Source organism: Diadema setosum, chromosome 16 (assembly GCF_964275005.1).
Source record: "Diadema setosum chromosome 16, eeDiaSeto1, whole genome shotgun sequence".
Classification (NCBI taxonomy): Eukaryota; Metazoa; Echinodermata; class Echinoidea; order Diadematoida; family Diadematidae; genus Diadema; species Diadema setosum.
Genome location: NC_092700.1, coordinates 36,366,590 through 36,381,029, shown reverse-complemented (window position 1 = coordinate 36,381,029; position 14,440 = coordinate 36,366,590). Strand labels below are relative to the sequence as shown.

The 14,440-nt window shown below is 39.5% G+C and overlaps 1 protein-coding gene across 1 annotated transcript; it reads right to left on the bottom strand.

The window, feature by feature from the left end:
- Positions 1 to 7,240: 7,240 nt before the first annotated feature.
- LOC140240055 (cytochrome P450 2U1-like) lies at positions 7,241 to 12,078 on the bottom strand. The gene is made up of 6 exons (XM_072319865.1): positions 11,721 to 12,078; positions 11,193 to 11,421; positions 9,937 to 10,336; positions 9,135 to 9,324; positions 8,190 to 8,327; positions 7,241 to 7,434 (listed from the first exon to the last, which is right to left on the bottom strand). Exons 1-6 carry the CDS (start codon positions 12,076 to 12,078, stop codon positions 7,256 to 7,258), a joined length of 1,494 nt encoding a protein of 497 aa, XP_072175966.1. The 3' UTR covers positions 7,241 to 7,255.
- Between the last annotated feature and the right edge of the window lie 2,362 nt (positions 12,079 to 14,440).

The window sequence follows — 14,440 nt, the reverse complement described above, 5'->3', positions numbered from 1 at the left end:
TTATAAATTATCGCATTATGGAGTACGTGGGAAGGCCTTGGAGTGGTTTAAGAGTTATTTAGTCGATAGAAAACAATTTGTTACAATTAAAAATAATGATTCAGTTATCAGAGAAGTTAAATGTGGCGTCCCACAGGGAAGTATTTTAGGGCCGTTATTGTTCATTATCTATATAAATGATTTTTGTCGCGTATCTGATGATCTCTCTTTTATTCATTTCGGAGATGATACAAATGTATTTTTCGCCCATAACGATATTGATTTTCTCGTTCACAAAATCAATATTGAATTGAATAAAGTGACAAACTGGGTCAGAGCTAATAAGTTATCACTCAATGCTCAAAAAACGAAATATATGATTTTTGGTAATACTGTTGATAGTTTAAACACAAATATAGTTTTAGATGATTCTCATCTACAAAGAGTATCAAATATCAAATTCTTGGGGGTCATTGTGGATGATAAACTTTCCTGGAAATCACATGTTGTTAATATTTGTAACATAATATCGCGTAATATAGGTGTTATAAATAGATTGAAATTTTATATTCCACAAAAAATATTACTTATGTTATATTCGTCGTTAATATTGCCTCATTTGAATTATGGAGATTTAGTTTGGGGCAACACGCATCAGAATTTACTTGAAAGAGTGTCCCTCTTGCAAAAGAAAGCCCTCCGCGTTATCTGCCATTCCCCTGTACGTTCTCATACAAACACGTTGTTTGCCTCTAGCAAGCTCTTAAAAATTAAAGATCTGTTTTTGTATAATTTAGGCCAATTTATGTACAATTATTGCAACAATTTGCTTCCATCTATTTTTGATTCTATGTTCCTCAAAAACCAGTCATTTCATGAATATCCCACTAGGCGTTCCAATGAATTTCATTTACCCCTTTTACGCACGATCCTTGCTAAAAATACACTTATTTATATAGGCCCAAATTATTGGAACTCTTTGAATCATGATATAAAAAACGCCCCATCTATATATTCTTTCAAGAGGAGACTGAAGTCCTTTCTATTGCAATCGTATGACTCTACAGTACTGAACTAGCCATTTGGCCTTCTTTCTTACTTACTGACTTAATTACCTTTTTTCCTCTTTGAAGAATAAATCTTATTCTTTTTAGTGGATGTCTGCTGCCATCTACGCTATCGCCCAAAGCGTCAAAGACTTGAATTTCTATCTTACTCCTGTTCATACGTCCCTTCATTTCCTTGCTTTTCTCCTTTCAGGCGTTACAATATCACTTTTTTTTTTCTCCACAACTATCATCTGTTTCTCTTGACATGCTTCTGTCGGAGATCGCTGTCTCTGTTGTGCATTTTCGTTTGCTATTTTGTCTTCTGTTTGTTAGTCTTGTCCATTCCGTTTTGTCCCGTACAACCTTTTCTTCAGTAGTTGTTTTGTTGTCTATAGTCTTTTTCTATGTTTGTTCGCGTCTATGAAAGTAAATGTATTTATCTGTGAATCTAATTCTTATTGGGCTTCCAGACTTCTTCTTCATCTTTTTTTTTCTTCTTTTTTCCTTTTGTATTTATGATGCTTCAATTAATCTTCCCACTGATGTTATTTTTCCAGAGGGGCCCACATTCTACAAGCTCTGTCTTTTTAGTGGGTCTCTCCATTTTTCGCACTTTAAGCAAAGTTATACATGTACTTCATTTCGATCACTTCTGTTTCTTTCTTTACAACAAGGTCCTCAATTGTTGTACATTCTTTTTAATACATAATGTTCTGTTTACCTTATTCTCTGTTGTCAAAAGAAGTGTAACTTATGTTTTGTCGGAAAATGAAATAAACTTTGAATTGAATTGAATTGAAATATATATTTTTAATAACATGTTTGCGTATGCATACATTTATTATCCTGTAGAAGTGGCACTACACATCAAGAAAATTTGATATGCCCGAATCGGAGGCAGAGCCATGTATATGATATCAACACTGAATTAGCATCAACAAGCGCGCCGGAACATTTATTTATTTATTTATTTTTATTTATTTTTATTTTTTTTTTTTTTTTTATTTTTTTTTTTTTTGGGGGGGGGGCAAAATCTCAACGGGGGCATGTGACGATGTGAGATCCTCGGCGCGGGAGCGCAGCGAGTGAGCGGGGGGGGGGTGGAAAGAGAGATACCCCCCCCCCCCTCCACTGTAGGAGCTTTTGTAAAACAGGGTACAAAAGTCGCGTTTATAGACCATTTAAAAGCAAATTTCTAAGGAATTAAACATAGTGAAAAATAATCAGTGCGAAGGACTATGATTATTACATACGGGAGTACATAATAATGTGATTGTGTGAGATCCTCGGCGAGGGAGCGAAGCGACAGAGCGGGGGGTGGGTGTGGGAGGGGGGATACCCTCTCCCACGGTAGGGAATTTTTGTAAGAACAGAGTATAAAAGTCGTGTTTATAGAGAATTTAAAAGCAAATTTCTAGGGAATTAACATATTGAAAACATCAGTTGGAAGGACTATGATCATAACATACGGGAGTACATTAATAATGTGATGGTGCGAGATTCTCGGCGAGGGAGCGAAGCGACCGAGCGGGGGGAGGGTGTGGGAGGGGGGATACCCCCTCCCACGGGGGTCATCCAACTAGACCGACACCCACGAGTCATACGGCCCGCGGGTTCGACACTGAAAACAGGTCCATGAGTCATACAGCTCACGAGTCATACAGCCCATGAGTTCGACACTAGGCAAATAAAGCCCATGAGGTAAAAACAGCCCAAGAGTTCGACAGATATAGCACGGGGCTTGATGTGTCGGTCTCGTGGGCCTTGTTTTACAGTTTACTTAGTGACGAACTAATGGGCTTTATAAAAATGGGTTCAAGAATGTAGCCAATAGGAAGCGCTGAAATGAGTCACGTGTGCTTTGGTTATTCTAGTCCCATCGCACTGCGTGTTAAATCCACCGTGGTTAAATCCTATTGCCGATCGTCTGTGCGCGCGGCGGCTCCTTTGAATTGCATGCATACATACAGTACGCGCTGTCAATCCTGTAAACAACTTCTAGTTCGGGTTGCCGGCCGGCCGGCCTTTCTTCCCTTGTGCATAACATGTGTGGCTTACGTATACTCTTATATATGTACAGTTTGTACAGTACAGTAGACCCAGCGTTGTGGGCCCGAACGCGTACATGGAGTCACTTTGAAGGGCAAATCCAACGATTTAGCAGGTTAACTCTCACGCCGTTTTCAGAGTATGTTGTCTAGTAGGCCTATATGAGGAGTCTATATCAAGTCTTTAAGGTAAAGGGTGCATATTCTATGTAAAATAAGTAAGTTTTCATGCGGGAACTTAAGTGTCCGGAAACCCAACCCCCCATCATACTTATACTGTATGTGCGAGATTTCCGAGTGCGACGTGCGTAAATGTTTGGGACGAACATCTTCGGACGTCTTGACCCACAAAGGTACGTGAAAAACGCTGGAAAATGCTGTTAGTTTTCGAATTTTCGACCCATTTTATAAAACAAATGATGCACAGGATTATTTCGTGGCGTTAGTGGAGGCGTAGCTCACTCTCGGGTATTTACAATGTAGTGCAACATGCACTCGGCTTCGCCTCGTGCATGTTTCACAATTGTAAAATACCCTCGAGTGCACAATACGCCTCCACTAACGCACTCTATCCTGTGCATCATTTGTATAGTATGACTCGTGAGCTGTATAACTCATGGGCTGTATGACTTGTGAGCTGTATGACTCGTGGGCTGTATGACTCGTGGGTGTCGGTCTCGTGACGTGCACCCTCCCACGGTAGGGACTTTTTGTAAAAACCAGAGTATAAAAGTCGCTTTTATAGAGTATTTTAAATTAAATTTCTGAGGAATTAAACATAGTAAAAGAAATCACTGCGAAGGACTATGATAATAACTTATGAAAACTTTTCATTTTACTATAAGTACGGGCAGAACGAGCGAGCCACTTTTACTGTGCAATCTATCTGAAAATAATGTACTCATTAAAAGCTTAAACGTGATCGCATCGTTCGAACAATAAAAAATATTCTTATACTGCTAGAAAGCAAAGAAAATGAAATGTGTAAGGTTTACTAAAGGTATGTTTCAGCGGGCACACTCGAGGACACGAGGCTACCATCTATACACTAAATTTACTCATAAGTTACTATTAGTGTGTAGATACAATAATGTATGTTGTTAGTGTATAACGGGGCGAAAATTTTTGCATTTTCAGTTATGAAATTACAATATTTAGACAAGAAATATGCCTTTATTGTTCATTTTGGTCTTTAAATCAGTGATTAATTATTAATTATTGTTACAGGGGGCACTTTGGGGGGCAAAAACTCGTTTTGCCCCCCCCCCCCCCCACCCCCCGCTTCCGGCGCCCTTGAGCATCAACTCAATACGTTTAAATTCCTCGATTGATTTTACAGCACAGACATAACATTTCATAATATACAGTTGCAATAGTAGGATATCATAACTATCAATCTAATAATGTTATCACCATGTCGAGTCTTTCACATATTCGATAATGTAGGACTCATTGATTATGTGTTGATGCATGCGGTAATGAAACAAAAGAGAATAATGTTATAGTAGATTCAACAAAATTATAACAAAATCGAATACCTTGAAATAAAAAACAAGTGGGTAAGCTAACAGGTAAAACTTCATTGGGGTAAACTGGCACCTCGTCTACAACCACCCTGTCCACTGTCCACCTAGTCTAATGCCATCTCGTCTAAACTCACTTCGTCTACTACCAACTCGTCTACCAACCATTTTGTCTAAATGCCAATTAGTCTAATTGTCATTTTGTCTACTAACCATTTTATCTAATGTCCAATTTGTCTAAGTCACATTTCGTCTAACACCCAATATGTCTATTGACCATTTCGTCTATTAATCATTAGGTCTATGAATAAAATAGTCTACAGCTCATTTTGTCTGATAGCCAATTGGTCTACAACCACCTTGTCTAATACTCAATTAGTCTAATAACCAGTCAGTCTACTCCCAACTGGTCTACAGCGAACTGGTCTACTCCCAACTCGTCTACTCCCAATTGGTCTACTCCCAACTGGTCTACACCCAACTGGTTTATACCCAACTCGTCTACTCCCAACTGGTCTACACCCAACTGGTCTACACCCAACTGGTCTACTCCCAACTCGTCTACTGCCAACTCGTCTACTGCCAACTAGTCTACTCCCAACTGGTCTCCTACTAGTTATAGTTTGTTTTTTGTTTTTTGTTATTTAAGTATACTTCATCCAGTTTCTTTTTTCCCAGTGAAATACATTTGTAGGTTGAACACTCTTTGTGCCCCATTTAGTTTAAATTTTTATGTTCTAATTATGACAATTTTTTAAGGGAAAAAAGATACTGTCACAGTGTGAAAAACTTGCTGTGTTATTTTTGTGGTGGATGTGTAAATTATATCAAATGTAATTCTGTTACGTATGACTGACAATTCCTTCGTGATGGAGGATTGTAACTGAGCTAGTTATTTTACGGCCAGAATGTAGACTGGATAGTCATGTCTCACCATTGATTAGTATGTCTTTATATTCAGCATGTGCGGAATAATTAACAACTAGAATAGTCTAATATTGATTTTTGTGCTAATCAAGGGCAGGGTTTAATATGAATAGTTCATGACAGTGAGACGGACTGGACACTAGACAAAGTGGTATATTCATTATTAGCATGACCAGATGGAAATGATCAGTTTGGGTAAATTGTTGAGAGTAAAACTATATCAGTTGGGAGTACACCAGTTGGGTATAGACGAGTATAGACCAATTGGGAGTAGACGAGTTGGGAGTACACCAATTGGGAGTAGACCAGTTGGGAGTAGACCAATTGGGAGTAGACGAGTTGGGAGTAGACCAGTTGGGAGTAGACCAGTTGGGAGTAGACCAATTGGGAGTAGACGAGTTGGGAGTAGACCAGATGGGTATAGACCATATTGGGTATAGACAAACTAAGGGTTGGACGATATGATAACTAGACAAAGTGAATGTAGACGAAATGACTTGTAGACGAGGTGGGAGTAGACTAACTAGTAGTAGACAAAATAGATATTAGACGACATGGCAAATAGACATTGTGAGTGTAGACGATTTGGCTATTAGATCATTGTTTAGTAGACAAAATGCTCCTTAGACGAGTTGGGTATTAGACAGTACGGGTAGTGGGCAAAGTGACTATTAGACAATATGGATACTGGACAAAACAAGTTGTAGACCAAATGGGTATATAGACGAATCGGTAATAGACGATTTGCCAGTAGACCAATTGGAAAATAGACATAGTGGCTGTAGACGAGGTCACTATAAACTTTCATTGGCACGAGCAAGAAAATTTGTCTACGCGTCACTTAAGTATATGATTTCTTATCTTATTTTTAAACAAACAGGCCAGGAGCAAACTGTCTGCAAAAGCTATAGCAGGAATGATTGCCATGGGGTTCAATGGTACATTTTTAAGATATTGTCAGCATAGGCGGGGAACAGTACTAGGTAAGACGTACACTAATCACTATTAACTCGATAACGATAGTCTCATTCTTTCCCTAGATACGGTGTATTAAAAAGTTGTTAATTTAATGCAATATGTATTGTGACTTGCGTCATTATGGTGTACTGGCGATATCACCGAAATAGCAACAAAAGACTGAATGGTGACCGATAAACCAGTCTCGTGGCGTTTAGGACACCGTGCCTTGGCGGACGTTTGCGCTCTCTGAGTGCTTCTATCTCTTGAAGTAAACCATCCACATAGTACCACACCGACTCAGCTTCACTAAATTATTCAGTAAACAGATATTGTTGTTGAAAAAATGTTTAGACTTACGCAAGTTCCTCATCGTTCAAGGTTTACGGCTAAAACGGACATTTACAAGCATAATTATACATAGGTAACGAATTCATTGCATTACAACTCTCCTTTGTGTTTACACTGATTTCATCAATGTTATTGATTGAAATAGACGATACAAACTGTACTGCTAAATCAGGACCTAAAGCTTACCAGTAGCTGCTTTGAAGTACTATAGGTTAATAAATTTTTGTCATGATTTGATGCATTAATAAATACAGTTCAAGTAAAATGTATCCATACAAACTAACAAAGAACAACAATGAGAGCAATGCGCATGCGTCAGACAATGTCCGTTGTCAAAGCAAAAGCTAGATACACAGCGTTTTTCCAATATCACACGCAGAAGATCATGACTATTGTATAAACAAGACAAAACCAAAAATAGTTAGCGCAGCTGGATTTTGATTTTGAAGTCATCGGGGACGAGCCCGATTCCAGCCTGCCCGTCCAGGCTCACATCACGACTATCGTCGGCCAGATGGACGGTGAAACGCTGGAGGATGTTGGTCAAGAACAGGAACAGTTCCATCTTGGCCAAAAGCTGGCCCATGCAGATCCGATTTCCTGTGGAGGTAGATAGGGCATAATGATAGGGAGACAGTTGGTGGTTTTAAGTTGCACTTATATGCGAGAGTAATATATACAATATTACGCTAGGTGTTTTGATTTGATGGTCTTATAACTTACATAATATCAATGTATATAGCTTCTCAAATTCTTTTTTGGATTTTAAAAAAGCTTCTTATTCTAAAATGTTCTGAAGTTTGTCTCCTACGTAACCCATCATCTACTATCAAACTATTTCATGTGTGTGCGCATGTGTGCGTATGGATATTACAGAAATGTTATGGATAATGATAATTATTATTATTGATATTGATAAAACAACAATATTGATGATGATAATCATCATTATCATCATCATTATCGCAGTCATCATCATCATCATTAGGGAGCTTTAGATTTTGACGCGCGGACGTTTGAGCCGACGCGTGCGCTGGACGTTCTCCTCGAGTCTCCCTCCGTCGTGTGGAAAAGTAGCTTTAGATTACGCTGGGACGCAACGTTTAAAAATACAATCGCGCCCCCATATGATCAGTGCATGAAGAAGCTCTCTACGTCGCAAACTGTGCGGACGTGAAAATAGCCCAGTACGCGTAGTGAAAAACTCAGGCGACGCAAGCTAAAAATAGATTGACTTTACGCGCGCTACGGCGCAAGCTCAGAACATTTTTTCTTCCTTTGAACGTCCGCGCGTCTAAAATCTAAAGCTCCCTATTATCATAAGCTAAGAATACCATTCGGAGTGTGTTGCTCACCGATGCCAAATGGGATAAATGCATCTGGCTTTAGAACGGTCTTTCCATCTTCACTCAGGAATCGGGAAGGGCGGAAATCTTCCGGCTGGTCCCAGTACGTCGGGCTCATCATCAGCTCCCACAGGTTCATTACCACAGCTGAGAGAGAGTAAAAATTAAGATCCGTCAAACGTATGTTATTATCTTTAATAGGATACATTGACCCATTAGTTTTGGTGGCAGTTGTTTATTGAAATTTTAGAGCAGAGAAACCTAACCCTTAAAGGGATAGTACAGTATTGGTGGAGATGAGAATTGGGCGTTTACCTTTTTGCGAGATACCAAGGAAACACTTATGATATTGTACAGAGCATACCATTTTAAGAGGGATTCAAATTTATGAGATGAAAATCAGGTTTGGAACAACAGAAAAATCCATAAAACAAAGTAAAACAAAGCGATCGTAATAAAGTGTGGGTCCCACACTATTAGAATCGCTCTTTTTTGGATATCTCAAACATTTCAAAACCAATTATCATCAAATAAACGTTGAATTCCTCGTAGAATTACATGCCCTTTCATATTTCATAAGAGGTTTCTCATTATCTCACCAAAAAATGTTAGAAACCTGAAATCAGGTCTCAACCAAAACTGTATGATCCCTTTAACCCAAACCGCTAGTACGGGAAACGAATGGATTATGAATCGTTGTTCATGAAATTCATGAAATTGGATTAAATGGAAATTAAGTTCGTGGAATTAAATTTTATGGAAAAGGAATTCATAACGCCAATAATGACATTCATTATTGTTCATCCTTTACGAAGAGTAGACATACTGTGATCTGCTTTTGAAATAGTTCAAGGCAAATGTCCTACACGCTTTCTGGAAGAGGTAGAACAATCGCTCGTTAGATACCAGTCCCATAGAAACTTAGTAGATTGGTACTCTGATATTGCTGTATACCTGTCCCTTTCGGGATGCGGTATCCCTTGATGGTTGCCTCCTTGTTGGTTTTTCTCGGCACCCCAAGGGGAGCCACGTGTCGAAATCGCTGAATCTCCATAATCGTGGCCATCGTCACAGGCATGGCGTCTTGATCTGACATCGACGGAGATCGATGATCACCAACAACGCGGTCAATCTCATCTTGGACCTATTGTTCAAATAAATAGTTTCAATAAACTGGATTCATTTGCTATATGGGTAGTCCCCTTGTGATAATTTCACCGGGCATTCACACGTACCGAGATTGCTTAATTTGAAACAAATTTGAAATTAAACAAAGTCGAATCAAGTTTGTACTGAAGCAAATTTGCCTTGTGAATGAAACTGGAGTCGCGGAAGGTGATTTGAAACTTAACAGCAAACAAGCTTGTAATCATGTTTGATGTAAAGACCCCCAGTAACTTAGTTATCCGATATTACTTAAAAGCCACTCCAAGAGTTTGAACATTCAATTATCTTTTTTTTTTTCTCATTTCATTTCAACTTTCTTAATCATGCATGTCTCTTTAAAATATTCTCCCTCCCCATTCCCACTTTTTATTGATTAACAGACACGATTGTATTAAAAGGGCGCTGATCAATGTTTTGAGAACAGAAAAATGGGATTTTATTTCAGTGAATCACACTCTCTGTTCAAAACGATGAACTGAATGTCAACATGACCAAGAAAACACAGTGTATATTAGCTTTTTATACTTCCGCATTTGCGTGAGTGTGAGTGTGTGTGTGGAAAAAATATCTCTACACTGTATAAACGCACCTCTTTCATTGTGTCAGGAAACTTCGCCAAGAAAAGAAGGCCCCAAAGAAGAACGGCACTCGTTGTGGTCGAGCCCGCAGCAAATAGGTCAAAGATGCCTCGCCAAGCCAGGTCGTCATCGAACACGATCTCTTCGCCGCACTTCTGCTGCCGACGAATCTCCAAGATGAAGAGATCGATGATGTCGCGGACATCGTGCTCGTCAAGTGTCCGGCGATGTTCCCCCATGATGCGCTGCACCGTGTCCGTTATGAACTCGACAACGTATCGGAAGTCGGAGTACAGGGGAGAATGGAAGAGAAAAGGTAAGGCGTTTCCAGGGGAGAAAAACGAAACGGAGGACACAGCTTGGTGGACTTTCACTACAAAGTTTTCGAACAATGGGTCGTCGTAGTCAAACCTGAGGAAGGAAAAGGTAAAGTGAGATACATTCACAGCTCTAAGGGTTTGAATTAAAACTCTCCCTAGCACAACCAAGCGTGTGAAAAAAAAAGTCTTCACGCTTGCTTGTTTTTGTCATTGTTCATTTTTACCTTTTCTTTCTACTTTTTTGTGCTCCTAACATGTAATATGATCACAAGTTTTATGCTCTGAAACATTTGAGACTGCTGTATCATGTTATTGTTTACCTCAAGATCCTTTCTTTAAAGTTTCGGTTTTTAACACGTGAGCAACTAACTTAGCATCCACACGAGCTATTTGTCGCCTTTGCCTTAACTGTTCGCCAGTCGTCAATGTCCATTTAGAAAACACTGGTCTGCTTTAACTCGTTATCATATCAATGTTACATGCTGTGCACATCATATACAGTAAATGTAAATGCATGATACAAATCAGGGCACACAGGTAAATTTGCACGTACAAATTAAACTACATGATCATATTAGGGGCCGCAGAACGTATTCATAGTGGGACCGCTTTTTTTGTGAAAATTTTCGGGCCTAACGCTATCATGGGTTCATGTGTTTTATTGTGATTTGAAAAACAAACAAACAAACAGCTATTAAAAAAAACAGTAATTAGGGGGAGCTGCAGCTGCTCCTACCCCCCCCCCCCACGGTTCCACGGCCCTTTCATTTATATCAAAAAATGTATGTCATCTTGGCAGATAAACTTCTTTTTGTAAGCAGAGGGCAACCATTAGTACTTTTTATGAAAGCATGACTGACGGTGATGTCAGGTCTCCTTCCCTTGACCTTAATCTTCTCATCCCAATCTCTTCTCCCCTATCTTTATTTTCCTCGTCCGAGACCCACCTCGACCCGAAGCTGATGCTGCAGATGACGTTCGTCACTGCTTTGGTGACGAGTTCTTTGGGGTCAAAGGTCACCGACTTGTTGTTTTCGAAGCTCTCGCACAATAACCTGGCCTCCTCTGTGATTCTTCGCTCCATGCTACTTTTGCCCATTCCCAGGTTTCTCATTGCACTCAGCCCGAAGCGTCGGCGTGCCCTCCACTCAGGCCCATTGTCAAAGGTAAAGGTCCCTGAGAAGAACATCAAACGACCAATTTTTATCGCATTTTAAGAATTAAAAAAAAAAACATTTTGATATAGAATAATTACATTAATCACTAAGATACAGACTTTCGTGTGTGTCTCCAAATACCAGCCAAGGAATGCACTGTAATCTAGCTCGAGGATAGTTCTTCCTGAGACATTACCAGATATTCAGTATTCAAAACTGCGTCTTGAAAACATTGACCCTTGACACAAGAGAAAACACCAGAAGTACCCCCCCCCCCCCCGCACACACACACATACTAACAAAGATTCCGTGGCATACCTTTCGAACCAATGGCGTAGCGCAGGAGTGGTGGTATCGCGCGATCTGCGAACGCTTCTCCCTGTACGAGAAAGGCTTCATTCACCGCCTCCACGTCGCATACGACTACCACTGGGATCGGTCCGACACGGAATGAGAACACCCCGCCGTACTCCTCCGCCAGGCGACTAAACACCCCACGCATGTCAGTCCGGAGCAATGCTAAGTTTCCTAAGACGGGTAAACCTGGCGGCCCAGGTGGTAGGGGAGAAAGGTGTTCCTCGCCCTGCCAAAAGCTTCGAAGCAGTCCAATGAACCACTTGGTCAGAACGACAACGATCACGCAGAGAATGACATCCTGAACACTGAACGACGCCATTTTCAGACAAGTTATGCCCCTGTGTGCCTCTCAAGTCTACACGTCGTGTAGTAGTACGACTAATATCAAAACATTCAAGTTCTAGGTCAGGACCTAGCTCCCAGGGCTGTGCAGGGGTCAACACCTTTTAACGACAGCCCATGAAAACAACTGCCTCAGGTTGCAGAGAATTTACTTCGTTCCTTTCTTCGCAAATAAGCCTACTCGTATCTTGCGCAGTGCGTGACATGAAGCTTCCATACTGTTTCTTTTTGTCCCTCACAGCGAAGACCGAACAGTGTATTATCCAAACAATACGTTATCACAGTCAATTTCAAGTAGATGATAATTAAAACACAATGAATTGGTGAACTGATTCTACTACTGCGACTATATAAATGCACACTTATTCAGCTTGCGTATATTCTAGCTCGTCGCTATCTTGATGTGTGCGTGTGTGTACCGGTGCGTTTCACCTTCGGAACCTGATCGGGTGAACTTTGAAATCCATGGCGTGTATCGTATCAGACCATTTACAGGTGAAATGCAGGGTAATGATATGGTGAGGTGTATAGAGAGTTTTGAATAACAATAATAAGATAAGGCTAACGACATTATGTGTGTCAAAATACCAGAATCGAATAGGTTTTGAGTCGAGATTTGATTATCGTATCTTTTTTTTTTATATTATAGTTTTAATGTAGGCTAAATCAAGGAAACGACACAAAATGGAATGTTGAAAAGCAAACGACCAAGTGACTGTCTGAATACGACCAGGCGATGAGTATAGCGTGTCATATCCTCCGGCACATTAATCACTACTGTTCATACAGGGTCTCGAACTATGAACCTCGAACTTGAGAGTCTTATGGTCTCAGCCACTATGAGTCACATCAAACTCTCAAGGAGCAGGGGGCAAAATATACAATAATTATTTGTAAACTGCAAAGTTGCATCGTCATCTCCATTAAGAATGAAATAAAGGAGGTCGTTAAAATCTATTGACGCTTAATTACTAAAGACCCTTCCTCGACTGATATCAACACACACACACACACACACACACACACACACCTACATACAATCATTCTCCCTTGCGCCTCCTACATCGAAATAACGGCTGCCTGAGTGGAACGACTCCTGCTGGAAACAATAATATAGAAATTGTAAATATCTCTACAAATTTCATTCCTTCCCGTTTCCAGCGGAAAGATGATATAAGTCATGGTCAAAGGGTACATACATATTTCCTGTATTCAGCAGTCGTGTATAATTCTTGTTACATGTACTGAAATGCGGGAGAAGAGTGCAGAATATACAGTGAATTATCATGAGATTATTATTTGATTGGATTTTGCCAGGACGCTTGCATTTGGATGCACGTAATTGTTATAGACTTTTCTGTTTTAGACGAGGTATCACTGCAATGGATATAGCCACAAAATGCAAAGGTAAGTTTGGAAATTAAGCATTTATTTGTTTTGTGTTGTTTGAAGGTTTGCATGGTGAAGTTAATTAGGAAGAAAGATTTGCGGAGACACCATGTGTATGTAGTGTTTATTTGTTTATCTATGATCTATGTACTCATTCCGTTTTATCAAAAAAGCAGAGTAGCCTTTTGAGAGCCCTGTATTCTAATAAAACGAAGGTAAAAAAATCGAAACAGAAGTGATACAAAACAGTGAGTTAAAAAAAAAGGAAAAACGTTAACATAACAAAATGAAAGAGAACATTTTTTTTTTAATATAAATGAGTTGAAGAAAGAAAAGCAAAACCAAAAAACAACATAAAAAATGATACATATAACAGAAATAGCACCAAATCATTATGTACAAGAACATCTCGACTAGTCTTGCTAGTGAAAAACGTCAGAATGAAATACACATTATGTTGCGTAATGATGCACTCATAACACATAAAAGAGATTAAGATTCTTGATGGTAACTGTAATAATGTGCTATGGTTCCAAGTAGACAAGAAGGTTATTGGCTTCCAGTTTTTATTGGGCCTTGTTTACATCCCTCCCGAATCCTCTAGATTCTCTTCTATAACATTAGTTGATGACTTGGAGAATGACATTGTTAATCTTTCGGTAAAGGGTGGTAACAAGTTACCTGTATGTATTGGTGGAGACTTCAATGCGTGGACAGGCCGAAAACCTGACTATATTAGTTTTGATAATGATGTAACTGTCAATGTTGGTCATGATGAAAATATATTTAATATATTTCATCAAATTGTTAACATGGAGACTATTGATACACTCTGTTTTGAGCTGCAACGTAATTCTTCACACAATGCTACCAATAATTATGCTTTGAGACTAATTCAGATGTGTAAAAATCTTGATCTCTACATCGCAAATGGAAGGCTAGGATATGAT